Source organism: Arvicanthis niloticus, chromosome 1, assembly GCF_011762505.2.
Source record: "Arvicanthis niloticus isolate mArvNil1 chromosome 1, mArvNil1.pat.X, whole genome shotgun sequence".
Lineage (NCBI taxonomy): Eukaryota > Metazoa > Chordata > Mammalia > Rodentia > Muridae > Arvicanthis > Arvicanthis niloticus.
This window is the reverse complement of record NC_047658.1, coordinates 151951780-151977622: the sequence shown is the minus strand read 5'-3', so window position 1 is coordinate 151977622 and position 25843 is coordinate 151951780. Positions and strand designations below refer to the sequence as shown.

General features: G+C 50.1%; 2 protein-coding genes across 5 annotated transcripts; one reads left to right on the top strand and one right to left on the bottom strand.

Moving 5' to 3' along the window:
• Window positions 1-127: 127 nt before the first annotated feature.
• On the bottom strand, window positions 128-17289 carry Dpcd (deleted in primary ciliary dyskinesia homolog (mouse)). Of its 3 annotated transcripts, none has more exons than XM_034496110.2 (6): window positions 17145-17289; window positions 13099-13179; window positions 5793-5917; window positions 5258-5391; window positions 803-905; window positions 128-414 (listed from the first exon to the last, which is right to left on the bottom strand). In XM_034496110.2, the coding sequence occupies exons 1-6, from the start codon at window positions 17206-17208 to the stop codon at window positions 310-312; spliced, it is 612 nt and encodes a 203-aa protein (XP_034352001.1). In that variant the 5' UTR covers window positions 17209-17289; the 3' UTR covers window positions 128-309. The 3 variants fall into 3 exon arrangements, with proteins under 3 accessions (XP_034352001.1, XP_034352010.1, XP_076778940.1); XM_034496119.2 differs by having other exon boundaries at window positions 5804-5917; window positions 17145-17217; XM_076922825.1 differs by lacking the exons at window positions 13099-13179; window positions 17145-17289 and adding an exon at window positions 13032-13045 and having other exon boundaries at window positions 5804-5917.
• Poll (DNA polymerase lambda) lies at window positions 17281-24896 on the top strand. 2 transcript variants are annotated; one of them, XM_034496072.2, is made up of 9 exons: window positions 17281-17358; window positions 18102-18238; window positions 18972-19266; window positions 19424-19583; window positions 19873-20190; window positions 21106-21279; window positions 21975-22103; window positions 23493-23661; window positions 24010-24896. In XM_034496072.2, the coding sequence occupies exons 2-9, from the start codon at window positions 18127-18129 to the stop codon at window positions 24372-24374; spliced, it is 1722 nt and encodes a 573-aa protein (XP_034351963.1). In that variant the 5' UTR covers window positions 17281-17358; window positions 18102-18126; the 3' UTR covers window positions 24375-24896. The 2 variants fall into 2 exon arrangements, with proteins under 2 accessions (XP_034351963.1, XP_076778911.1); XM_076922796.1 differs by lacking the exon at window positions 17281-17358 and adding an exon at window positions 17413-17691.
• Window positions 24897-25843: the final 947 nt, after the last annotated feature.

Below are 25843 nucleotides of genomic sequence, written 5' to 3'. Positions count from 1 at the left end.
CCCTGTTCCCACTCTTCTGCCCCTTTAGCTGGAAGGCTTGTGTGGGAGGCCCCCAGGATGGGAAGGCGGGCTGGGGCATCCAGGGAAGGGCGAGATACACAGGAGTAGAGAAAAGGGCAGTGAGTCCTTCCAGAGCAACTGCACATGACTTTACTGAGGAATAAATCCACAGGTGGAAGCAAACTGTGCCCCAAGAGCCAGCTCTGTGGACTCTGTAGTTCTTAGAAGAGAGGAGGCTGCCTGCACCACAAAACCCAAGCCCGGAAGTCTCCTGGGTTCCTCCACACTGGAGTGCAAGGCTCAGGACAGCTACTGTGTCTTACAGTCCCCGTCACTGCTGTGGGCCGTCTTTACCTTCTTTAACTCCTTCTGTAGCTCTGACTCAGCTGCCATGACCTCCTTCGGCTTCTGATACTGTGGAGGGAACCAGGGAGAAAACATAACTCAGTTACTAGCCTCTCCCTCCCACACTCACTCTGGTTCTCCATGACCCTCCGTGTACATGAAGACCTTGGTGTATAGGTCTGAAGGACTTGCTCAGCTCCTGTGGCTGGGGAAGAGCAGGCCCAAGGGGACAACCTAAGGCTTGTGGTTACCACCACTGCCCCACTTCACTGCCACCCTGTGAGCTTTGGGGGTATGGTTCCCTCTCGGTCTCCACCCCCACCCCCACCCCCATATCCCCAGATGACTAGATGTCTGTTCTCCAACAAGCACACCAAAGGTTTGGGATGCTTGAATTCAGGGAAGTGGGTGAGGGATGAGAAACCTCTTCTTGATGCCAAATCTGAGCGAATCTTACAGAGATTATCAGGGTGCAGTTGGCGTGGGCAAAGCTCAGTGCAGAATCATCCAGAGGAAGCTGGTGTCTGTCTAAGTCAGGGATGGAGAACTTCTTGTAGTATCTGTGGGGATACAAGAGGCTACTGGGGAACCAGTATGGTGACCCCGACACTTGGGAGACACTAGGTTCCCCACAGAGTGCCCCCATTTTCTCTACAGCTCGAGAGGAAACAGGGAAACCCACAGGAAAGGCCTGTTTTGAGTTTGAGTTTCTTAAAGGATGCTAGTGGCCTCATAGCCAAAGGTGAGCAGAGCCAGGGAGAGTTCTGAGGTTAGCCCGGGGGCCAGAGAGACTCACCATGCAGGGCTGGAACTCCCAATGACACAAAAAGCACCCCAAGTGGTTTTTAGTGGGGCCTTCTTAGAGGGACCACTAAAACCAGAGAGGAAAGCACAGCACAAAGAGCTTTCTCCCTGAGGGGGCTGAGGCGCTGCCTGCCTCCCTGCTCAGTTGTCAGTGTTGTAGGAGGCTGGGGTCGGAGATTTCCTCACACACCTGATGCTCATTAGACCAGGGCCTAAGGAAAGGCCCTTCCCCTCAAACAGCCTCACTTGGCCATCTCCTTGGTGTCTGGGTGGGCTGGGCACTGGCCAGGGACTGCTGGAGCCTTCACCTGGACAAGGAGTCCTTTACTGCAGAGGGAGAGGCTGTGTGGGCTGAGGAGGGAAATCTTAGGCAGGTATAACAAACTCAAGAGATGGGCCCAGAGAGAATGGCTTTTAATACTTCAGAGGGTCCTGGCCCTTGTGGTGACAGCTACACTGAGTCCACTTCAAAAGCCCTGATGCCCCGAGGACTCAGAGAGTTGACATCAATGCAGCACTTCTGGCCGGTCCTCCCTGCCCAAATCCCTCAGTTCAGAAGAGGCTGGGGGTGGGGGGGAAGCTCTCTTCCCAGGTTCCCCTCTCCCCACTAAGGTGCTGGGACCCAATGCAGGAAAAGAATGTTTACTTAAAGACTGACAGTTCAAAAGGAGTGGGGGCTGGGGACCCTAATGTAAGGCAAGTGGCTTTCCTTTCCAAAGCTCTGCCCCAGGGAAAGGCGATCCATCTGCCTGCAACAGGGTGGAATGCCTGCTTCATCCTCTTCCTAGCCAACAGGCCGAGTGAGGGCTTTTCCTGGGGCCCTGGTCTGGCCAGCAAAGGTGGCAGACGCTGATAATAGCAGGGGGTCAAAGGTTAAACAGCAGAGATTAGGTGAACACAAAGGCCGGTTAGGAAGTGTTAACATCTTCCTTGCAAATATACACAGAGAGCAGAACCGGCAGAGAAGTTCCTCCCACACCCGCATCCAGGCAGGGCCAATGGAGGAGAAGCAGCCCAGGGTTTGTCTCCACCCTGACCTCCCCCCGCCCCCAGGGCAACTTCAGGATCTTAGGGAACTTAAGGAGTGTGGTTTGCCCCTTTCCTTACCCTACCTCTGCCAGTCTAGGAAACTGAGGCAGCCCGTGCCTGGAGCACAGGCCTGAGAGGCAGAGGTTTGTTTACTGGGTGAGGTTAAACACCTTTTCCCTCGAGTCTCCTGCCACGTGGTACCTTCATGAGCTTCCACTCACCCACTCAGGATTTGCTCCTACAGTGACTGAACTTGAATGGTCACCAGTATCTGGCTGAGAGGAACCCACTGTGCTTCTGACACAGTCCCAGTACCTTCCCATCCTGCCTGCTCTGCCTGTATCCCCTGCACAATTCCCCGAGACCCTTCATAGGTGCCTTCGCAGGCTCAGTGAACATCCCTGAGGGAGAGCTGAGGCAGGAGCAGGACGCTGTGGAGAATTCCGTGAGCCCTGCCCCACACTTCCTCAGCCTGCACACTGGGCTTGGCAGGTAACCAGAGAGGTCTCCAGCCCTCCCGTCCCTTCTGTCACTCCTAGAGTCACAATGAACAGGTCCACACTCAAGTTATCTGACCACTGAGTCCTGCCTTCTGGTGATGCTTACTGATACAACCTGTGCTTACTGTATCATCACAGTGTGGTTAGCCAGCTCTCTTCAGATCCGTGCTTTGGCACCTTGGCCGTCTGTCGTACAGGAGCAGGCATGTATCTGATATCGTCAAATTCCCCAAACAATCCTTGAGGTAGTATAAACACCATTCTCCTAAGTGAGAAGTTGGCCTAAATACTACAGTTGACACATGGCAGAGGCTAGCTATAAACCAGCATCTTCCTAGTCCAGCACACAGCCATCTTTTCACTTAACGGCTGCCAGCTTCCGGGATGAGGTCTGGAACCTTCTTTACACCAATGTTCTTATCGGGACCAGATGGTACCACACCAGAATCATGTAGAAAGAAGTAGTTTCTTCCTTCCCCAGCCCATCGCATTAATACCAAGGCTGAGGACTAACTACCACAAGGCCCTGGAATCACTTCTTTAAACAAAGTGGCTAACCACATTCTCCAGGGTCAGGCAGATACCAGCAAGGCAACTGTGCAGCTTTGGCTGGGAACCACATGCTGGAATATTAAAACGAGGTGAAGAAAAGTGCCATGGTGGGGTGCAGTGAGGATGCCCAGGTACAGGTCACGTGGTGCCCACTTCTTCCGTGCCTCTACATTCATTAATATGCTGCATGTATGCCGTGAAGGATATGATCAGGAAAGAGATTTTTAAAGTATTCTGAAAAAAATTAGACCCTGCACATATAAAACACTCTTGTGTTTTGTTTGATTGTTGAAAGTACAGGTACAGACTGTATTTCTCCACGTAGAAGGCAGGTCCATCCAGGAAAGGCTGTTTGCCTGTGGCACCCTCTCTGGCTTCCTATCTGATGGACCTGCAGGGGGCAGGGCTGAGCCTGGTTAGGACTCAGAATCTCAGTTTCAAAGTGAGCACAAAAATACCATTTTTCCCCCTTTGTGGGAAGCCCTCCTCCCAGGGTACCACTCCCATCCTACCTTGCTTCCACAAGCATCTCAACAATGTCCCCAATCCCCACCACTGGGTGCTAGAATGCCCTGCTAGCTACGGAGCCCCTGGCCAATAGCGCCACCTACGGTATATACGGTATATGTGTGCAGGAGATGGGGCCCAGAGGATCTGCTCAGATGAATTTTTGGTGAGCCAGCTTAGCCTTTCCTTTAGCACTCGCTTGTAATCACATTTCTGCCTGATATCTGTATTCGACAGTGACCTCTGGGGGACAAAAAGGAGGCAGCAGCCAGCTTTACAAAGTGCTAAGCTGCAGATTCAAGTGCTATCAGAAGCACTTTTGTTCCCAGTTTGGACCCAGGGCTTCTTCCGCCAGGGAATGCTTGCTGAAGCATGGAGTTTGTTTTCTACAGGCAATTTCTCTGTTGTCTGAAATTGCTAAATTCCACTTCAGGCACTGACTCCTGTTAATGATGAGAACAATAACGGGAATAAACGGCCTTTTATCTTAGGACTTCAGTGCACTTTATAAACGTAAACCCTTATTATTATGACTTTATATTTATAGACAAGGTCCACTACAGGGGCTGCTGGCTGCACATACAGCAATAATCCTGAAATTAATTCATTCATCTCTACCCTTTCCCTTGTCCCTTTAACCCTGCCAAAGTGATAGGGTGTGGGGTGCTAAGAGGAGGACAGGACCCAGGGCTGCGCTGGAGGTGGGGGGAGTTCCCCTGCTTCCCTGTAGGCAGGCCTCTCAGGGGGACTGTACCACACCACCTGAAGGGGGGGGCAGGGAGCTCTCCTGCAAAGTGGCAAATGATATAGCAGTACCATGGGGCTAGGCTCTGTACCCAAGCAGCAAGCTGGGTAGTTTTGCAGCTTGTGGTTGAGAAGATAAAACAAAACCAAAAAAAAAACCTCCCAAAATGAAGCCCCAGGTTAGAGTTGGCCACATCCTCTTTTTAGCTCAGGCTGAACCGATTCACTCCTAGGCTCTCTTTCATGAGCTAGAGCGGCAGAATCGCAAATGTGATCCCACCTCCTCTCAAACCTTACCACCCAGCAGACCACAGAGAGGATCTGAAACAGAATTTCAGAGATTTCTGGGAGCCAAACATCTGGCCACTTTCTCTCAGTAAGGGAGGGACAGGGGTTACTCCTGCACTGTTTGATACTTTAAAGTCTCAAATTGCCACCAAGGCAGGTGTACCTTCCAGGACATGACTCCCTGCCTATGCAGTGCTGTCATCAAGCCAAGTTCACCAGATCAAGGACATAACCACCTTAGAGTAAAGGTACCAGAGACCACAAGCAATGGCTATGTGATCACTTAAACCCTCATTCACTCAACAGTCAGCTGAGCACCAGTATATGCCGCGGATGGAATTAGAAACTGGCTGAGTTCTGCTGCCTCGGCGGGGCTACTGCGCAGTTACCTGGTCCACTCTGAGCACCGCCTCCCAGATCCAGAGCAGCCAGAGAGCTCGCTCCGCTCCACCCACACACAGTAAACCGGTGCCCACCACCCGACTCACTTTTTGTTTGTCGTTCTAACAATGATGCAGCGCTCCTTCTGGGCCACAGACACACTATACACATCCTTTGGGTAGGGGAGATTTCGAATCCGCCACTGGAAACTTGTTTTGGTGTCCTTGCGCATGAAGATGGGCTATGAAAAGCAAATCAACCCAGGTTGGCCTTGGACTCACTGTGCAGTAAGATGACCTTGAACTTAACGGTTCTCGGGCCTCCACCTCCTCCAGTGCTGGGATTATAGGCATGTGGTATGATGCCCAGTTTATCAAGGACCATTCAGGGGGAAAGGTACAGAAGGTTGGCTCCCCCCCTCCCCAGGCTCTTCCCAGAGCCAGACAAGAAGCCCCTCTGCTCTTCTCATGGCTCCCCACCTGAGGCAGGTTGCAATTGCTGTGCCATACCCTTTGGATGCTCACACAAACCTAATGTGGCTAGGTGGGCATGGTGGATAGAAGGTGAACAAATTATGGACCCTGCCCTAGGGGTCAGGAGTCTCTTCCCACTCCCCATTAGACCCCGGACAAACAGACATACATTGGCATTACTTTCCTTGATGAGCTCGGGTCCCAGGCTCCCAGCTCCTGAAGGCACTGGCTCCCCCACTTCAAGCTGCCACTGGCCCATGGCTCCCAGGGCATTTTTGACACGCCACTTTCTCACTGCAGAGAGAAACAAGCAATGGATTAACGCTCTCTGCTGCCAAAGCTGACAAGACATTGGATAACTGGAACAGGAGAAGCCCAGGCTTTGGTCTCAATGCTGGGCCTTGTGTATCTGAGCCAGGAATCAACACATAACTTGGGAAATCAAATGGGGCAGTACAGCAGCAGGTAACCTGCAAAGTCCATTTCAAAGGCAGGCATACAACTGGAACGGGAATGAAGCTCTGATGGGAATCATGGGGCATGGCACCCAACCGAAGGCAAAGAGGCTACAAAGGCCATTTCTGGAAATGGGAAATCCGGGTCTTCAGATGGAAGTCTAGCTGTGCTTTGATGATGTTTCTTGGGACATGGACTTACAGCCCAGGCTGTTTCCAAACTATTCCTTGTGTCTTGGCCTCAAATGCTTGGATTTCAGAGTTTGCCTGCACACCGGCACCCCCACAACCCCACACCCACCTTTGGGTGCATTTTCCCCCTCTAGAAAACCATATGAAGGAAAAATGAATTGAGTGGATGGAGGCTGTTTGTCCAGATTTGTCTCATGATTCAGAAAGTCTAAATAAAGGCATTTACTTACTTCAGGTACACCTGCCTTAAAACAACTACAAACAACAAAACCCTGACAGCACAAAAGTTGTATTTAAATGTAGTCTCGAGCTGGAGTGTAACTCACGGTCAGTTTTCCCAAGCACTAGGCTTGACCTCTAGCATCGCAATGAACACAAAGTCTCAGGCACACACTGTATTTTGTTAGACTTATATATTTTTGTTTTATGGGCTTGTTCTGCATTTTAAATGGACTGTAAGTGAATTACTCTTAATATAAATGTAAATAGTGAATTAATCTGACAACTGTATTTCTTTACCTTATGCTAGTCCTCAAGAACTGCACAGAGAAACCAAGATTTATTTCAAGCTGTACCTCAATTCCTGAGCAGTTAACCGATCTACTTTAACCTCCTACACTAATCTGGCTCCTCCCAGCCCCACCCACGATACGATATGTGCATGAGTTCTCTCTGGACCCCTTCCTCATGGCTCCAAATCCTCCATCTTCTGCGCTGATCTGAATCTCCCTCTTTCCTTTCTATCTTTCCTCTGGTTGGCAGACATCCCCACCCTATTCTCTCTTCTGCCCCGCCTTTGGGTGATCAGGGAATAAAGGGTACGAACTGTTTACACAAACTTGAGACTGGAGATTCTTGACATAAGTATTACAATCCTGTGTCCAGATTGAAATAAGACCTGAGGGCAGAGAAATCAGCATTTGAATAACCCGAGGGTAGTGCACACAAACTGGGTACACTGGGTACACAAACTGGTACACTGGGTAGTTACAAAGTGCACACAAACATCCGCTTACAATGGACTAATTATAAATGTGGCATTTTTTTTGTAAAATAATAGATCCTTACATTTATAACTTGATAATGCAAATAATAATCTTTACTTTGCCATGTTTTATAATTCAGGTATCTCTGAAAGGGTTCTTTTGTTGTTGTTGTTGATGCTTTTAGCCCTGCCCTATATCCCCGTTAGGTTTGTTTTATGATGAAAACTAGTAGTTTCACCTTCTGGTGATCTTCCTGGCATGGGTGCTGGGCTTAGAGACCTGCTACCAGGTCAAGTTTTTGTTGTTGCTGTCTTTTAAAATAAGGCACAGAATGGAAAGCATAGATCCAGACAGGAGTTCTGTCGGCAGCACTGGGAAATGAGCCCCACCTGTGCTGGTGGCTGCTGTGCCACCTGCCAGTGGCAGAGGCTCTCTGCTGGGGAGGGGAGTGCCCTCCACCCTTCCTTCCCGTTCTATTGAGAAGCCTGGGGCTGCCGAGTTTGGGCATCCTAGGCAAGAGCTGAGCATTCGGTGCTGAAATCCTGCCGCCTCCTGCAGCTGCTCTAGGAGCTGACCGACTCTGAAAGGCCTGGTGGGGTACCACAGCTGTTTCCGGGGTGGGTCTCTTTTCAGGGTGGGGCAGAAGGGTGGCAGCACGGGGCCTGGGGGCTTTTCATCAGCAAGGGCAATCCTGCACATGCTCACCACTGTGAGCACAAAAAGCGAACACAGAAGCGTGATGTAAAATTAGAACTTTCCCTTGAATATGGGCTTTTTATAAGGTCTGCTGCATTCTGCAGTGTGGTTTTATTACATCTTAGGGCCAAGATTCTCCCTAGAAACACATTTGCAAGTTTATAATGAAAATTAATAAGGAAGAGTAAAACTTGGAAATATGCTTTCTAGGCAACTTCTTACACCCACAAATACTTCCTTAAGCGAATGGACTGTGACCAGGAGTATATGCAAACCTAGCCACCGTGGTACCTCAGCCAACTGGAAGCCAGCCTCTAGGGTCTCTGTCACAGTTACAAACAAGTGATAGATGCCTCCTAGGAGCAGCGCACCGTGACAAGATGATGAAATCAACTCCCTACGAGAGCAAAGATCGCCCCTGGATCCTCAAACCATGTATAAAATGCCGTGCAGGCTGGGGTGCAGCTTAGTGGCAGAGCCTGAGCCTAGCATGACTGAGACCATGGGCTGGATCCTCAGCACTCAGAAGGTAAAGAGCAGGGAAGCCCAGCAACAGTATACATAGAAAAATGAGGCAGGAAAGTACTTTTCCCCCAGACATGCCGACAGCAGTGTTGGGACGGCTCACATGGCGAGCACAGATACCCCAGCATCACTTGGTGTTTTAAGAGAGGGTCTCACTATGCAACTCTGACAGTCCTAGAACTCACTATGTAGACCAGGCAGGCTGTGAACTCACAGATTCGCCTGCCTCTGTCTCCCAAGTCCTGAGATTAAAGGTGTGTGCCACTACCACCTGGCCGAGACTATCAGACAAGGCCTCATGTCGGCCTGGCATCGCTGTATGGCAGAGCACAGTCATCACGGGCCTAAGGAGGATTCGTCTAGTCTAACAGCTTTATTTTTGTTTGTTTATTGAGGAGAAGGCATTTCTTCCTCACCTGCCCCCTTCACCTCCACTCTCCAGGGGACCGAGGAGAATTACTGAGGAACAGTGAAAGCTACTTGCAAAAGCAACAGTTAGGATTCAGGTCTACAAATCACAATGACACACACACACACACACACTTAGGCTGGTAGGATGGAGGCTATAGGCTATCCTGGGCTAGATAACAAAATCCTGTCTTAAAACAGACAAAGATAATTTGGGTCTTATCACCCCATGTCCAGAATCCAATCATCAATAAAGAAGTGAGCTAGTCTCCGAGTATTCTAAGCAGAGGTGACATCCTGACAGCTTTCCTCAGTCACTGCTTTGTCTTTTCTTGTTTTTATTGAGACATGGTCTCTATGTAGTCTTGGTTGTCCCAGAACATGCTATTTAGACAAGGATAGCCTCAAATTCACAGTGACCCTTCTGCCTCGGCCTCCTGGGTGCTGAGATTAAAGGTGTGCATCACCATGTCCGGCTTCTGTTTCTCTATCTAAAGGCCAGGCTTGGTTAGCTGAAGGGCAATATGATGAGTTTTTATGTACCTGGGCTAGAAAAGCAAGATGCCCTGTCATCATGGGCTCTGTTACACTTATTGTCCTGGGAACATCACCAGTATGGCCCTTAGAGGCGAGAATCACTGCAGGACTTCCCACCCGGTCCAACTCTTTAAGGAAGACCAACTCCATCTTCCTCAGAAACATGCCCTAGAAGGAAAAAGCACAGACCTGCTGGCTGTCTTCTCTCTTAACTCCAATGCTACTTGGGGTCATGGGAGCTTGGTGTTCTTGGCCATCTCACTTTCTGTAAAACACCCTGGGAAATTATATTTGTGTAAGAATGTAACACGTAGGTAGGTTTCAAGCGGCAAGATCCAATGAAAGATTCTGAAGTCCTTACTTTTCTAATGCATGTGGGCATGTGTGCACACGTGCAAACACAGTCTTGACAGACAGTCTTGGGCTTTCTGGTCCCCTCTTTGTTCTTGTACTCAAGGTCAGCTCCTGCGGCAACAGAGGACTGCTCCACCTGCTGTCATCCTGATTTGATTATATGCTAAACCCAAACTGGCGTGTACAAGGCAGCTAGCTCCCTGGGATGCTGCTCTCTCTTCTGGGCTGAGTCACCCAGTTTTTGGAAAGGAGACTTCCGATGACCCTGTAAGGGTTTGATGGGAGAATGGATGAAGGAGACAATGCCAGGGGGGCTTTTCTCAAGTCAGCAGGAAGCAGGCTGACGCCCCAGACTGCTGAAAGCAGCCCCATCTTTCAGGTGGGCTGGAAAGTGGAGGTCCTAAAGGCCTCTTTCCCCAAAGCTCCAAGGCCTGGCCCACTTCCAATACGGATAATTACATTCCCCTTTCCTAAATACTCCCTGCAGCTTAAACTGGATGCAGGATTCTTCTTTTCTGCCCTAAAACACTGCAACACTGCTCTGTGGCTATTAAACAGCTGCCTGGCCCATCCCTGAGGAGGCTGAAGGGAATCGAGTGGGTCATTTATAAAGGCGCTCAAGTGCCTGGGGATGAAAGTACTCAATATCCTCCGAATGCAGCCTGTGGTGGTTAGGCTGGCGGTCAAATACCAAAGCAGATTAAGAGGTAATCCAAATGTAATCGCTGGGGGACGGTCTGCCCTTCAGCCTGGCCCCCTGGACATGCTGTGTTCTTCTGGGGGTTGGTTTGATGTTCCGATCATTGTTACAAGGCCCTTCAGCTCTTTTCTCTATGAATACATACAGCGCTCATTGTGGAGTGGGGGGGTGGGGGTGGGAATGAACAGCCCCGGGAGGGGAGAAAAAAAGATGACACTAACATGCTTATTAACACCGACTGGAGGAACTTTGTCCCAGACAGATGCACACCTACTGGCAAGTCCTCCTCTCTAAATTACTTTCTGAGCTTTTTTTTTTTTCCTAATAGAAAACCTGTTTGACCAATTATCAAATTTGTATATTAGCTGGGGAAAAAATGGAAACCATTTCACTTTCTGCCACGAAAACCATATCCGTATTTTACTTCATAGTATGCACAAGCAGAAAGCTAGTTCCAGCAGAGATTATATTTATACATTAATAACCAGGCATTGTGGCATGTGCCTGCAGTCCCAGCTACTTGGGAAATGAGGCCAGAGGACCACTTGAACCCACAAGTTTGAGGCTAACACAGGCAATGGACAGAGATCCTATCTTAAAAGCAAAGAAAGAAAGAAAAGAAAGAAAGAAAGAAACACTAATATTGGAGAGTATTTTGCAAGGTAGCTGGGTGGAACCTAGGGGAGGTAAAAGGAAGAACTAGGTCTCAGAGACGGGTTTGCCCACACACATCTTGACCTCAGCTCTAGAAGGCTCATTTGGGGGGGCTGGCCCAGCCTGGGGTGCACAGTGAGTCCCAGGCTGCATCCCGGGCTTCGAAGGAGAACCACATCTTGAGAAAAGAAAGCAAACCAAAGAGAGCAGGATTTAAAGTCTCCAGCTCTCAGATACCATACAGCTTTTGGATTTTCAACATGGCGCTCGCCTCCTCTGAGCTTCCTCCCTCAACTGTGAAATGGGGGACAACAGTGCCTATGTCGTCGTCGTCCGGGGGCTTTAATGAAGATGTAATTCATGTAAAGTCCCTGGAATAATGCCCAGTTAACGTGTAAATGTCATTATTAGGTAAAGCAGCCAAATGGTGAACCAAGTCCCTCCTCCATTGTTGCTGATAAAGAAAAGGAACTTTGAAGGTCTAGCCCAGGCTGCCGCCTCCAGAACTGAAGGTGATGTGGGACAGCAGAGCAGGCAGCCTTGGTCTTCATTTTAATATCACACCTAAGTGCGGCGAGGGCTGGGTTTGTCTGTGTGTTTTTATAGCCTCTGCAGCTTTATTTGCTGTGTGGAACACAGAAGTGATGTGCAGGCCTGAGCAGGAGCTGTGGCTGGACAGGCAGGTGACGGTGACGGTGGCTAGCTCACGTGACCTCTGCTTTCATAAGTTCTCCCATGTCAGGCATTCCAAGGCTGTCCCCCCCCCACTACCACCCCCGGGAGCACTATAAATTACAATGCATTGTGAGGATATTACTACTGTATTGGTTTCCAGCGAATCAGTGTCATATGCTAAACACATCAAGATTTTTAATAGCGCCAGACTAAACCAATTGGGACTGGAGCCCAAGCAGCTCATAATAAGTTGGGATCAACACCTTCACTGCAACTGAGCATGCGCAGGGCACACACACATCTTAAGACTGGAGACTGAGAGAATATGCAAACCAGCATAACCCACGTTGTCAGCTGGAGACATTTATGAGCTGTCAGGAAAAGGGAAAAAGAAATTCCCTCAACAATACTACCTGTCGATCAGACCCAGGGAGAAATGAAAGTATAGAATAAAGACATGAAAATATCCCAGCCTGTGATTCCGTCATTGGTCTTAGCATTTCAGGTGCAACTTAATAAAGAGACCAGCTCTCATGGCAGACAGCTTTAGGCCCTGGGTCACAGAGCTGGTCACCAGCTCTGGGAAGTCAGTTACCGCTGCTGTTTGTGCCTGGGAACCGCTCGGGCAAATCAAATAATCCCCCCGAAATCCGAGCCGAGCAAGAGCCTACTTATGAGCCTACTCTTAAGGAGGGGAACCTGCAGGAACAAAAGCAGTGGAGCCGAAACCCACCACTCCTCCCCAGTTCTCATCGTTCTTCAAGATGAGGGTAATATTTAATATGGTGTCACGGTATCATCTAGGAGGCAAGGTCAGAAGCTGCCACCTCTGATGCTTGCCCTTGTGGTGTGGCTTCAGGAAGCAAAAGAAGGAGCAAGCATAAAGCTTGAAGTGCATGCCTTGCTTTACTCCCACCCCCTTCTACACAGCCTCCTCCGTGATAAGCTTTTCCAGTTGTTTCTAATAACACTAGTCCTGACTGAGAGGCTCACTGGCTCTCTCTCTCATTTACCTGGAGGTGGGGAACAGGCTATTTCAGGTAAAGGATGCCCACCCCGCTTCTGATGTTCATACCCTTCTCAGGGACAGTCTTGCCCCGAAGGACCTCCGTCTCCTTACTCTGCACACTGCATGCTGACATCACACCTCAAGCCTGAGGCCAAAGGCATTCAAATTATCTCAGTCACCCCCAAGAGCTGCTGAGGCCTGGGGTCCCAGCACTTACCAAGGAGTTCACTCCTTAGTCAGCTCTAAGAACTGCTGATCCCCTCCCCCCAGAGTCCCACACTTACCAAGGAGTTCACTGGTCTTCTCATCATATTCTTCCGCCATTTCCTTCCCGTCTGGGAACAAATAGTGCACCATCCTCTTCCCTGCACACCGAGAGGAGAGCACCTTACTTCAAGCCTTCCTTTGTCTTACCCCCTGCAGACTGAGATGTCCGCCCCGCCACCCCCATACACCGTGAAACAGCAACAGCCCCAAGAACGTCTACCAGAGTTGACTTGTGGCCACCACGGCTTTATGTGTGCCTCAGGCTCCCTTCCTTTCTCTGAACATGTCTGCTCACAGCAGAGCTTCTTCCCACCAGCACAGTGTTGCAAGCATCTGAGACAAATGTCTTTCTGTACTACTACAACCAGGGCTCCACACTGATGTGAGCTGGGTCCCCTGACAGCCACCTTCTCCCAGCCATGTCACTCAGCCATTGTCTACACATCTCTAGGCCATTCCCGGCGTAGAGCCCAGACACCATCATCGTGTGTTTTCTGCCCCACACATGCTTGGTTTATGATTTTTATGTCTCTTGTGTGAGTCTTTGGTTATTGCTTGTCTCTTCTATTGGATGGGGGTGGGTGGTGTCCATGGTTTCCCGAGATCAGCCACTGGACCTGGTTATAACAGGAACTCAGATGCTCACCGCAAGAATGAAAAAACATTAATGTACCATCCACTAAAAGATAAGGGAACTCAAGGGAGTCTCCTAGCCCACAAGCACTTGCTCAAGGGCAGACCTGTGTAATTTCTTCTTTTTCTTACAGGCAGGTAAATAGATACAGGTAGCCTCCTTGGGAAGACTGACAAAGGGTCTTTATAGCCAGTGGACATGTAACCTCCGTCAGCTTCAAGAACGAGAGCCCTACGGTGGCTTTCTCCCGAGTAACTCGCTTTTCTACCACACAGTTCCCCTGAGTCATTGCTAACTGGTATTTCAGGCAACTTACCCCAAATTTGCAAGACCTCTTGGTAGGCCCTAGGTTTCAGCACCCTTAATAATCTGGTTCACAGCTAGGAGTGCTCTGCAGGCATGACGAATTGAGTTTGAATCCTCAGCACGCTACATAAATAGCTAGTGCATGCCTGTAACCCCAGCTTTGGAGGGCAGAAACAGGCAGGTCTCCAAAGCCAAAATTGAGCTGCCCCTTCAGTGAGAGACTGCCCCAGGCCGAGAGTAACAGAGGACTAAAGTCAAAGCCTGGCCTTCACACACGTGACGCCTGCTAAGACCTCTGTGTACGTACGCACTCACACAGAAGCATCATACAGATACACCATACCCCCCAATACTGCCTTATGACCAAGAGCAACAGAAGCAGACTTCATATGCACTTACATATCATGTTCAAAGCAGTATTATTCACAACAACCAAAGGCAGGAGCTACCCAAGTACCCAAGTACCCATCCGTAGACGGATGAACACAGAGCAGAGGGTATACACACACTGGAACAGCTTGAAAACAGAAGGATGATGTTGGCAGAGGATGCAGTCAGCTTGCCATTCAAGTCTAAGGACCTGACTGATCCCAGGATCCATATACAAAGTCTGGGGCAGTGACATGTGCATATAATCCCACGACTGGGGAGTTGGAGAGAAGAGGCTCCTGCGGCTCTCTCACTGAACAGCCAGCCAAGCCTCAACAGTAAACCCTAGGTCCCTGTAAGTAAGAGATGCTTTCTCAAAACAAGGTGAAGCCCAGCAAGACCTGGTGAAAGGGGTTGTCACCAAGCCCAGTAACCTGACTGATCCCAGAACTCACATGGTGGAGAGAAAGAACCAATTCCCACAAGTTGTCCTCTGATCTCCACATATATGCTACGGCAGGTGTGTGCATACACACACGCACGCGCGCACACACACACACACACACAAGTTAATGTTAAAAATTAATGTTAAAAAAGTAAAAACCATCATGGGCAATTGTGAGGAAAGGCACCCTAGTCTGACCTCTGGCCTCCACATAAGCTCACAAAAAAAAAAAAAAAAAAAAATTAAAAAGGAAATTTTGACACATGTTATGACATCGATGAACTCTGAAAACCTTTTGCTTTGTGAAATAATTAAATATTATTTGATTCCATTTACATGAAGCTCTTAGATTAATCAATTTAACTGAAAAACAAAGTAGCTAGGGGCTGGGGAAGAGTTGTGTTTTCTGGGTGCAAAGTATTGATTTTTGAGAACGAAACTTTTGGAGCTGGATATTGGTGACAGGTGAAAACAGTGAGACTGTCCTTAGTGACCCCTAAGTGCATAACCTAAAATGGTTGAGATAGTACATTTTATACTGTGTATATGCATATATATATATATATATATATATATATATATACACGTATATATATATATATATATCACAAAAAATGGGTCAAGCATGACGGTACATGAATTTTATCCTAACACTAGGGAGGCAGAGGCTGGAGAACCTTCAAGGCCAGCCTGATCTACAGAGCACATGTTAGACCAGCCAGGACTACACAGTGAGACTCTGTCTCAAAATAAAAGACCACTATCTTGTAAAGTGTATCCCAAAGCTGCAACACATCCCAGTCAGTCTGGGACAGTCTCCATTTTCTTCTTTTTCCTTTTACAGCCTATTTTCCCTGTATCTGGCCCCAGACGCCGTGCAGGCAGTACCTGAATGGTGCCTGCTTAACACCGTGCTGTGCACACTCACATTTACACACGCTCACACTTCTTTTGCCTCTATGTGTGATTCATTCCTCTACACGCCCTCACTCCTTCATCCCCACTTACCAAACAACTATTAAAAATTCCTTAGGGGCTAGAAATATCACCTCTTGTGTTTGGTGATTATCCAAAGAGAAAATTATTTTCATCTCCACACTTTCTTAGCATTTCACAGACTATCTCAATTCTTCCTGTCTGTCTGTCTGTCTGTCTGTCTGTCTGTCTGTCTTCCTTCCTTTTAAACTAGTCTCCTGCCTTAACCTTCTGAGTGCAAAGATAGCAGGCATGGGCTACCTTTGCCTTTCTAAGATTCCAACCTTGATTTAACACAAGCTGCTGTTTAGTTATATATTTTTCTTGATCATTTTATGATTGAGACCACAAACCATGGTTGGTTTTGTTTGTCTGTGTTGTTGTTGTTTGTTTGTTTTTCTATCTGTTCTAGCACAGAATTTGGCACATGGTAATGGGCTCCCTCCCTAAATGCTGTAGGTAGGAGCAAATGAAACCTGATTTTAATTTCCACAAACTCCAGGCATCTGTCTATGGATGTTAAGTCCCTAGCTGTTAGCTTTAAAGCCTCAGGAATTCAGACCTAAGTCACCCTGGCTGCCAAGTGAGTCCATGAAAGACTTCTGGGGTGCAGGGGACTTAAACTGGCCAGTTGCAGGATGAAAAAAGCTGACATCTCAGATCCTAGTTATTTAGACCTTAATCTTTGCTCTATCTCCCCTAAAGATCAGGGAACAATTTGAAATTCATATCATAAACAAAACACAGTTGGAAAGGACCTTAGAAACAACAGTGGCAGCCCACCCACTTCATTTTATAATTGAAGAAAAATGGGGTCCTAACAATTTAAGAGGCCATGGTGAATCGATGGCAAAGTTGACCTAAAACCCTGCTGTCTCTCCTTTCTATGCCACTGGGCTGCCATTATCAATAGAACCCCCAAACTGAGGTGCATGGGGTCCCAGGTCGTGAATTATACCCGATTATCTGCAAAACCCGGGTTTGATCTAAAACTTAGTTCCTGGATTTCAGTTTCCTCATCAGTAAAATGGGGTGGAGAATTAGCCTCTTGGTACAGCCCCGAGGAACGATGATGAATGCAAAGTGAATTATTGGGAAATACCAACAAAACTCTGGGGGGGATGGTATAAGGAACTCTTGAGGTGGGTGACCAAGACTTGAGTTCCACTCGGGTCATCTCCCTGGGCCTGTTTTCCTCCACAAAAGCAGGAAGCTGGCATGGCTGCTGCGACAGTTCCAGCTCTGCCCACCCAGGCTGAGGCCCTCCCTGGGGGAGCGGGCGCATAGATCCCGTCCTGGTGGGGGTTGGGGTAAAACGAAGGGGCTCGAGTTACCATCCTGCAGCAGCGCCGTCTTCTCGGCTGACCGCAAAAGCTCCAGCCAGCTAGTCACCGCCATCTTCCCTCCGCCCAGCAACGCGCCTGGCCACTGCCATGGCAACTACGGGACCCATGATCACTTCCGGATGACCCGGGAAGTATTCTGGGAACTGATTTTTTTTTTTTTTCCAGTTCCCCACCCCCCAGTCCGCTTTCATTGGCTCCCATGGTAAGTTTATTTCTCTTTGCCGGGAGATTCTGTCCTACTTTGGACCGGTCCTGGAGCCGGGTGGGATGGAGATGTTCCGACTCCCAGGAGCAGCTTTCTGCCCCAGCTGGGAGTCCCTGGTTCACGCCAGCTGCTCCGGTCTTGCCCACCTCCAGCTGTGAGGGCACCCTACACCAGCTGCGGCTGAACGCCACCTCCCTGCAGCTGCGGGGCTCAGACCCGCGCGATGAGGCTGCGACAGGGGCAGGTGCACAGCGTGCCCACAACTTTCCCAGAAGCCTCACTCCCCAGATTTTCTTCTGCGAATGTACATTAGGGCTAGAGAAAGATGATGTGAGTGAGGTTTATGTGACTTGTCCTTTAGACTCCAATTCACTGGGGAGATGAAGACGCTCCTGAAGATGTAGTCACGTTTCCTAGCCTGTTATCATTTTGGAAAAGCCTCTTGGAAGTGGAAACAGAGGCCGACTCTGCGCTGTATTCCCCTCCCCCCAATGTTGTTTCCTTTGGGTCAACACCTCCCCTACACCATAGTAATCCCAACCTTTCCCGGCTTCCCTCAGTACTGTTCCGGTTGAAAGGCTGGTGGTGTGTGTGGTACTCGGATTAAATCACTTAAGTTTAACTGGGGTTTCCGAGACCTCTGAGAAAGGGGTCTGTTCCCCCAAATCCCATCTCTATGCCAAATAATCAAGGGGTGGCTCTCACTCCTGGATTTCTGTATGACATCTATCCTTAAACAGAAAGGTCAGGAGCCAGCACACTTCGATGGACCCCCAGGGCATCTTGAAGGCATTTCCCAAGCGAAAGAAAATTCATGCAGATCCATCATCAAAAGCACTTGCAAAGATTCCCAGAAGGGAGGCGAGAGAAGCTGGAGGTAAGCCAGTCCACCTTCAGAACTCATATATTGGAATCCCAGCCTTCTGTTTTCAGTCAGAATCAGAGAGCAGAAGCGGCCTTACCTGTGTAGGGGCCACGGTCTCTTTGTACCTACCTTGGTTTCTGTCCTTTTCTCTTGTTCAGAGTCTCATTGTAACCTTGACCTTGCCTTATAGCTGAGAATGACCTTAAGCTCCCGATCCTCCTGCCTCAACCTCCCGATCCTCCTGCCTCAACCTCCCAAGTGCCCGGCTTACAGGTGTGCAGCACCACGTCCAGCTGGCCCTGTGTCTTTTGATTTTGTTTTTGTTTTTTCTGAGACAGGGTTTCTCTCCCCTGTAATACTCCTGGCTGTCCTGGAACACACTCTGTAGACCAGGCTGGCTTCAAACTCGAAAAGCACAACAAAACAACAACAAAAAAAGTTTGCTGCGTGTCTGTGGTAGAATTCCTTGAAGGCATTTTGTTCTCTGGATCGCAGGAAAAGGAAGGGAGGTGACTTCAAACTGTTCATTATATCTAAAACCTTCTCAGCTCACTGACATACAGCCTGTAATCCCAGCACTTGGAGCAGAGGCAGAAGAATCAAAAGTTCAAGGTTATCCTCTGTTACATAGTGGGTTTGAGACCAGCCTGGGCTACATGAGACCCTGTCTCAAATAATAGCGCAATATAATAATGACGATGATGATGATAGTATTACCATAATTATTTGAATGCCCTCTCTACAGGCTGGCTGGGCTCCCTGAGGGCCCACATTATGCCCACTGGCATTGGACGAGCCCGGGCTGAACTCTTTGAGAAGCAGATTATTCAGCATGGCGGCCAGGTGTGCCCTGCCCAGGCCCCAGGAGTCACTCACATTGTGGTGGATGAAGGCATGGACTATGAACGGGCTCTCCGGCTCCTCAAGCTGCCCCAGCTACCCCCTGGTGCTCAGCTGGTGAAGTCAGCCTGGCTGAGCCTGTGCCTGCAGGAGGGAACACTGGCAGACACAGACGGATTCAGCCTTTCCATTCCCAACAGGCAGGCCACTCTTCTTCCTAGGTGTTGGTTGATAATTTCTACTTTTTAAATTGGACATACTTGGAAACCAAGGTTTCAGTGTAGAGAAAGATTGGGGGACAGAGGCAGGTGAAACTTTTAATATCCTAACTGCCTGTGACCTCCCCCTGCCCTCTAGGTCCTTGGACGAACCAGAGCCCAGCAAGTCAGGCCAAGATGCTCCTGCTCCTGGCACCCAAGGGGTTCTACCCAGGACAACCCTCTCTCTTTCCCCTCCTCACACCAGAGCTATATCTCCTCCCCCAAAGGCAGAAAAGCCACCAAGAACCCAAGCCCAGGTGAGGAGCCTCCCAGCTCAGGGTGCTGATCACAGAAGTGGAAGGCCCTGGAGGTTATACAGAAAATTCTAGGTCTCTCTTGATTATGCACCTGTCCATCTCTTCCCAACATCTATCAGTCCTGTATTCACCAAGTCATATCTGCCATACGCCATTGGGAAACCCATGGCTGGGCTCGGGAGGAAGCCCTGTGGAGACTCTTCATCGAGGGAAAGCAGGAGAAGCCTACCCACCAGACCACCCTCTCTTCTGAGGAGGGCACAGATTTATTGCCTTCTTCTATTTGCAGCTCAGCTCAGAGGATGAAGCCAGCGATGGGGAAGAGCCCCAGGTTAGCTCAGCAGATCTGCAAGCCTTGATCACTGGGCACTACCCCGCTCCCCCTGAGGAAGATGGTGGGCCTGACCCAGCCCCAAAAGCTCTGGATAAGTGGGTCTGTGCACAGCCCTCGAGCCAGAAGGCAACCAACTACAACCTGCACATCACAGAGAAGCTGGAAGTGTTGGCTAAAGCCTACACCGTCCAGGGAGACAAGTGGAGGGCCCTGGGCTATGCCAAGGCTATCAATGCCCTCAAGAGCTTCCACAAGCCTGTCAGCTCCTACCAGGTACGTGGCGATGGGGAGAGGTTGCCTCTTTACTCAGTACTGGTTAATGGCAGCACTAGTCATTAACTAGTGGTTAACTGTAGTCACCAATGGGCGTCAGATTTAGTGGTTAAGATTTTATAATGGCTGGGATTTACACATAGAGATAAACTGATAAAAGAAAAGGGGATGTTGGTGGAATGGACCAGCAAAATCGTTACGATTAGAAAATGAGTGCTTAGGGGTTTATTACACTGTTTCCTCTGTGTCTGAGTATTTTTATATGATGAGTTTAAAGCCAGGCCTGGTGTACATGTGTTAGACTCTGGAGCCCATTGATTGTGGACTCTAGACAGTTACTCTGTCAGTTTTTCAGTCACTTGAAAGGAATTAACAACTGTAGGCCATTCACAGCGATTTTGTAAGGTTGGAAGATGGTCCCAGTAGCACAGAATGACACACAGTGAGCCCCTATCAGGCAGTGTGGTGCAGTGAGCCCCCATCAGGCAGTGTGGTGCAGTGAGCCCCCAGTCAGGCAGTGTGGTGCAGTGAGCCCTCAGGGGATGTAGGTGCACACTTGTGATATGGTGGTAGTGATGATAGCACTGTCGTTTCCTCTACCTCTTTTTGTGGTTATTTTGTTTTATTTTTTCTTCTTTTGGAGACAGAGTCTCTCTCTCTACATAGCCCTGACTGGTCTGGAACTCACAGACTGCAGCCGGTGCTTCTGCCTCCGCCTCCAGGAGTTCTGGGATTTAAGGCATGCCTGGCCATTTTCTCTACTTATTGCTGGTCTCTGGGAACCAAAGGACAAGTTCTGTATGGTTGCTGGGCTGGCTTTTGAGGAGATATTCTGCTGAAGGAGTCAGATTCCCCTCTCCTGGCTCTCCCTTCCTAGCCTCTTCCTCATCCTCCTCTGTGCTACTTCCTCCCTAGGAGGCCTGTAGCATCCCAGGAATTGGCAAGCGGATGGCAGAGAAGGTCATGGAGATCCTGGAGAGTGGGCATCTGCGGAAGCTAGACCACATCAGTGACAGTGTGCCAGTCTTGGAGCTCTTCTCCAACATCTGGGGAGCTGGGACGAAGACTGCCCAGATGTGGTACCATCAGGTCGTACCCAGCCCATCTACCACTTCAGTATTGCTGTTACAGAGCCTCTGCCCACACCCCTTCCTGTTTCCCTCAGGAACCGGGGTCCCTGTTTTCCCACCCTGGGTCCTCATAGGAGTGAAATCCAACTACAAGGACATCAGAGTTCACATTGGTCCCCCTCCTGTCCCCAGAACAGCCACATGACTTAGTGTCCTTGACCTGTGGACAGAAACAATAAGTACATTACTCTGTCCCACATACCAACAAGGGATTTTCTATTGTTTTTGTTTTTATTTGTTTGTGGGTTTTTTGTTTGTTTGTTTGTTTGTTTTTTGAAACTATATCTCACTATGTAGCCAGGGCTAACCTAGAACTTGCTATGTAGACCAGGCTAGCCTTGATCTGCCTGGTTTCAGCAAGGGACTTTCTAAGGAGCCTAGGCTTTGGACTGCATGTCTAGAACAGTGGCTCTCAAACTTGGCCATGCCAAGAATGATCTTGGGAGTTAGTGAGAGTGAAGCTCAGACCCATTCTAGACCAAGGAATGAGGGACCAGCATCCCCAGATCATGACATGTCCCACTGAATAGAGACTGGACTTGGTTGGTCCTGCCTTATGTCTTCCCTGACAGCAGCTGTGACAGCCACCTGTGACTTCTGGTCTGTTTATTAGTCCCAGGTCCTCATACCTCTTTTCTGGCTGCTTTTCTCCAGGGCTTCCGAAACCTAGACGATGTCCGAAGCCTGGGCTCCCTGACCGCTCAGCAGGCCATTGGCTTGAAGCACTACGATGACTTCCTGGACCGCATGCCCAGGGAGGAGGCTGCAGAGATTGAGCAGACGGTAGGCACAGCTCAAGCTGAGAGCTCCTGAAGCCCTAGCTGGGCAACCCTGCAGGCCGTGGACGTTAAGAGGTCAACAGAGGTTGTATATACCAGAGCTATAGGCCCAGAGAACCCCAGGTGGGGTGGGTACTGCAATAGCAGCCCTATGGTCTCAGGGTCAGAGAGCATGAGCACCGGGCACTGGTAGCCTAGCATGGGGCAGGCACAGCCTCAAGGCCTGAGTATGTGGTTCAGAGGTTACTGAGCATGCCCAAGACTCTGCTTCCACTCTCAGTGTCACAGAAAGGAAAAAAACCCAAAAAACATCTAGTTGGCCAAGTTAAAGGTTCAGCTTAGGGCTAGGGGCTAAGTCTGTAAGTCCATGTGCAGTGTTGAGTCAAGAGAGACAGGGTATACCAGATGTCTGTTGTTTGTTCAGCTGGCGTCGGGATCAGGCTGGTGTGTGGGCAAGGGTCTTGGTGAGTGGTAGACAAATCAGCCTGTTAGCAGAAGGATCTGAGAGACCTAAATGAGGGAGAATAAGCCTCCACCGGCTCCCACAGATGGAACTAAGGGACCAGTGCTGGAGGATAGACCCATCTCTCCATCCAAGCTGCAGGGCCAATGCTGACACTCAGCTACAGTGTCCAGGCACAGAGAATGCCAGGTCGGCCACCAGCTCCCAGCCCATTGGAAGAGACCGGTGTCCCCACTGCAGCCTGCCCACAAGTAGGCTCCTGCTCTAGGGATTCTGGGGGGATTGCTCACCTAGGCAGCCTCTTCCCATTCTCCTGGGAGACCCAAGAAGGGATCAAAGGGATTAGCAGAACTACTTGTCAGGGAATTGGGGTATCCTGGTTGTGAACATCCAGGGCCCCTCAAAGCTCAGTGTCCTCCAATGGGGGCGGGATACATCTCCATACGAAAGACCTCCACAGTGTCTGGTGGAGGCTTACTCTTCCTCATTTAGCTCTCAGATCCTTCGCTCACAGGCCAGCCGGACCCCTCCTGTTCTCCCCGTCCCATGGGTGCAGTGGTATTTTGTGCTTCATTTTCTCCAGCCCGGTTGGAGGCTTTCTGGCAGCCACCTGCTCAGGCCTGAACTGAGCTCCCACTGCCAGCAGCTCCAGGTTCCTAGGCTGCTTGAGCTGCACGGGCATGGCCTATATTGGTGGTGGACTTTCACAGGCCTGGCCACTGGATGTGGGTTGGAGCCAGAACCCAAGGAGTGTCCACTACTCTTAAACAGAGACCTTCTGCTGAGGCAGAACCAATGTCCTCGGGCCTCTCCAGTGCCCCAGTGCATCCCCTCAGCTTAGTATGAATCCTGGGGATAGGACTGGGACAAAGGCCATATGCTGCCCTGGGAGAGGCCCTCAGCCTTTCGCTTCTCCCTGCTCTTCCCCAGGTCCGGATATCAGCCCAGGCCTTCAACCCTGGGCTGCTGTGTGTGGCCTGTGGCTCTTACCGCCGGGGGAAGATGACCTGCGGGGATGTGGACGTGCTCATTACTCACCCCGATGGCCGGTCCCACCAGGGCATCTTCAGCCGCCTCCTTGACAGCCTTCGGCAGCAAGGTATCCACTCTGTCTTTGGGTGAGCAGGCTAGAAGTGGGCAGCCACCTCTCAGTTGTCACCTCCAAGTCCTCAATTTGAGACATGCTGTGGGGGAAGGGCTTTGCAAGAATCCTCCCTCTCCTGGGGCCAAAGACAATAAAACAGGTGCCCAACATCCCTGCAGGTGGGGGTCTCACCTGGTGAAACTGTCCACTTTCCACAGATGAGGAACTGGGTCCAGAGGGGCGGGGTCTCTCAACTCGACACATAAATAACCATAGAGTAAGCTGGGAGTAAAGAATCTTAGGCAACCTTAGTCAGTCAGGCCTGGCTCCTTGCCCTACCAGACATTTCTTGTATTGGGCCAGGGTTCCTCACAGATGACTTGGTGAGCCAGGAGGAGAATGGCCAGCAGCAGAAGTACCTGGGTGTGTGCCGGCTCCCAGGGGCCGGCCAGCGCCACCGGCGACTGGACATCATCGTGGTGCCCTACAGCGAGTTTGCCTGTGCCCTGCTCTACTTCACTGGGTCTGCCCACTTCAACCGGTCCATGAGAGCTCTGGCCAAGACCAAGGGCATGAGCCTGTCGGAACATGCCCTTAGTGCAGCTGTGGTCCGGAACAGCCAAGGCATCAAGGTGGGGCCTGGACAGGTGCTGCCCACCCCCACAGAGAAGGACGTCTTCAAGCTCTTAGGCCTGCCCTACCGAGAGCCCGCTGAACGGGACTGGTGACCTAAGACGTGGGCAAGGGAAACCATGCTGGTTGTGAGCTGCCTCATCCAGCCATCTACCACCTTGCTTCGTCAGTCACCGCCTGCCTTTAGTGAGCCTAGCCAGGAGCTTTGGGCCTGCAGGAGAAAATCTGATTCAGAGAGCCTGCAAGCTCGCTCCTGGACAGATTATGCTGCCGTACCCTCTGCTCCCCTCTGCTCCTGGTGACAGGTTTTTACACGGCCCCTTCCCTGTTCAAGCAGAGCAGGTGGCTGGCTTCAAGCCGGTTTCCTGTACTGAAGGCCCAAGCTTCCCTTTCTACCCCAAGACCGATGTAGATGTGGGGGGTCAGGAGAGGCTGCGGGAGGAGAGGGAAGCAGCTGTGGGTTCAGCACCTTCCTAGAGCCCTCACAGTAGAAAGCCATGTGGATTCTTTTACCTACTCACTTCCTGTGCAGCTGGAGCTGCTGGGGGTGGCCTGCCCAGACTGTGAGGGTGGCTTCTCAGGGCCCTGGAGTCTAATAAAGTGCTTCTGACATTCAACTTGCCTGCTCTCTGTGAGCTGTTCCAACCCCACCTGTTGTCCTCCGTTCCAGCAGAACAAAGATGGGAGGGGCTCATTGTCGGAAACCCACTAACTGCCTTCTAGTCAGGCCTGGGGAGTCCCATACAAGGGCCCCTCTCAGTCCTCCCTGTGGCCCTAAGATGGGACTATTGTGGGACTTGAGCAAAGGTGACAAGTTTGTAGAAAACGGTAAGAGACACCACCGCAGATTGGAACGGGGAATGCAGGAGTTTACCTGGTAGCGGAGGGGGCAGGATGGTAAGGAGATGGCCAACTAAGAGGGGTCAGGAGAGTTTAGGACCAGTTATTAGCCATTTGTAGAGAGGATGCTGGGGTTGGGGAGATCTGGTTCCACGATTTGATTGATGGCCCAATGTGAGTGAGTCCGAAGTGTACAGCATGCTTCTGAGTTGGGTAATGCAGGACAGGGAGAGCAGGCAGAAGTGGGGAATCTATCTGGAAAGAGGTTTAAAAAACGATGGACCCAATGTTGGCATTTTGTTTAGACTCTACCCCACAGTTACCTGGCAACAGCCAGGTATGCCTGACTCACTATAAAAGGGGCTGCTTGCCCCCTCCTCTCTCTTAACTCTCTTGCTCCTGCTCCCCCCTCTCCCCATTCTCCCTTCCACGTGCTCATGGCCAGCCTCTACTCCTCTACTCTCTCTCTCTGTCTCTGTCTCTCTCTCTGTCTCTGTCTCTGTCTCTCTGTCTGTCTGTCTCTCTCTCTCTCTCTCTGCCTTTCTCTGTCTCTACCCTCTCAACTTCCCTCCCCATGCCCTGAATAAACTATTCTATACTGTACCATTGCATGGCTGGTCCCTCAGGAGGAAGGGATGCCTCAGCATGGGCCCGCAGAGGCACCTCCTTCCCCCACACCGGACTGCACCTCCACCAAACATATTCCTTCTCTCTTTATTTTTTA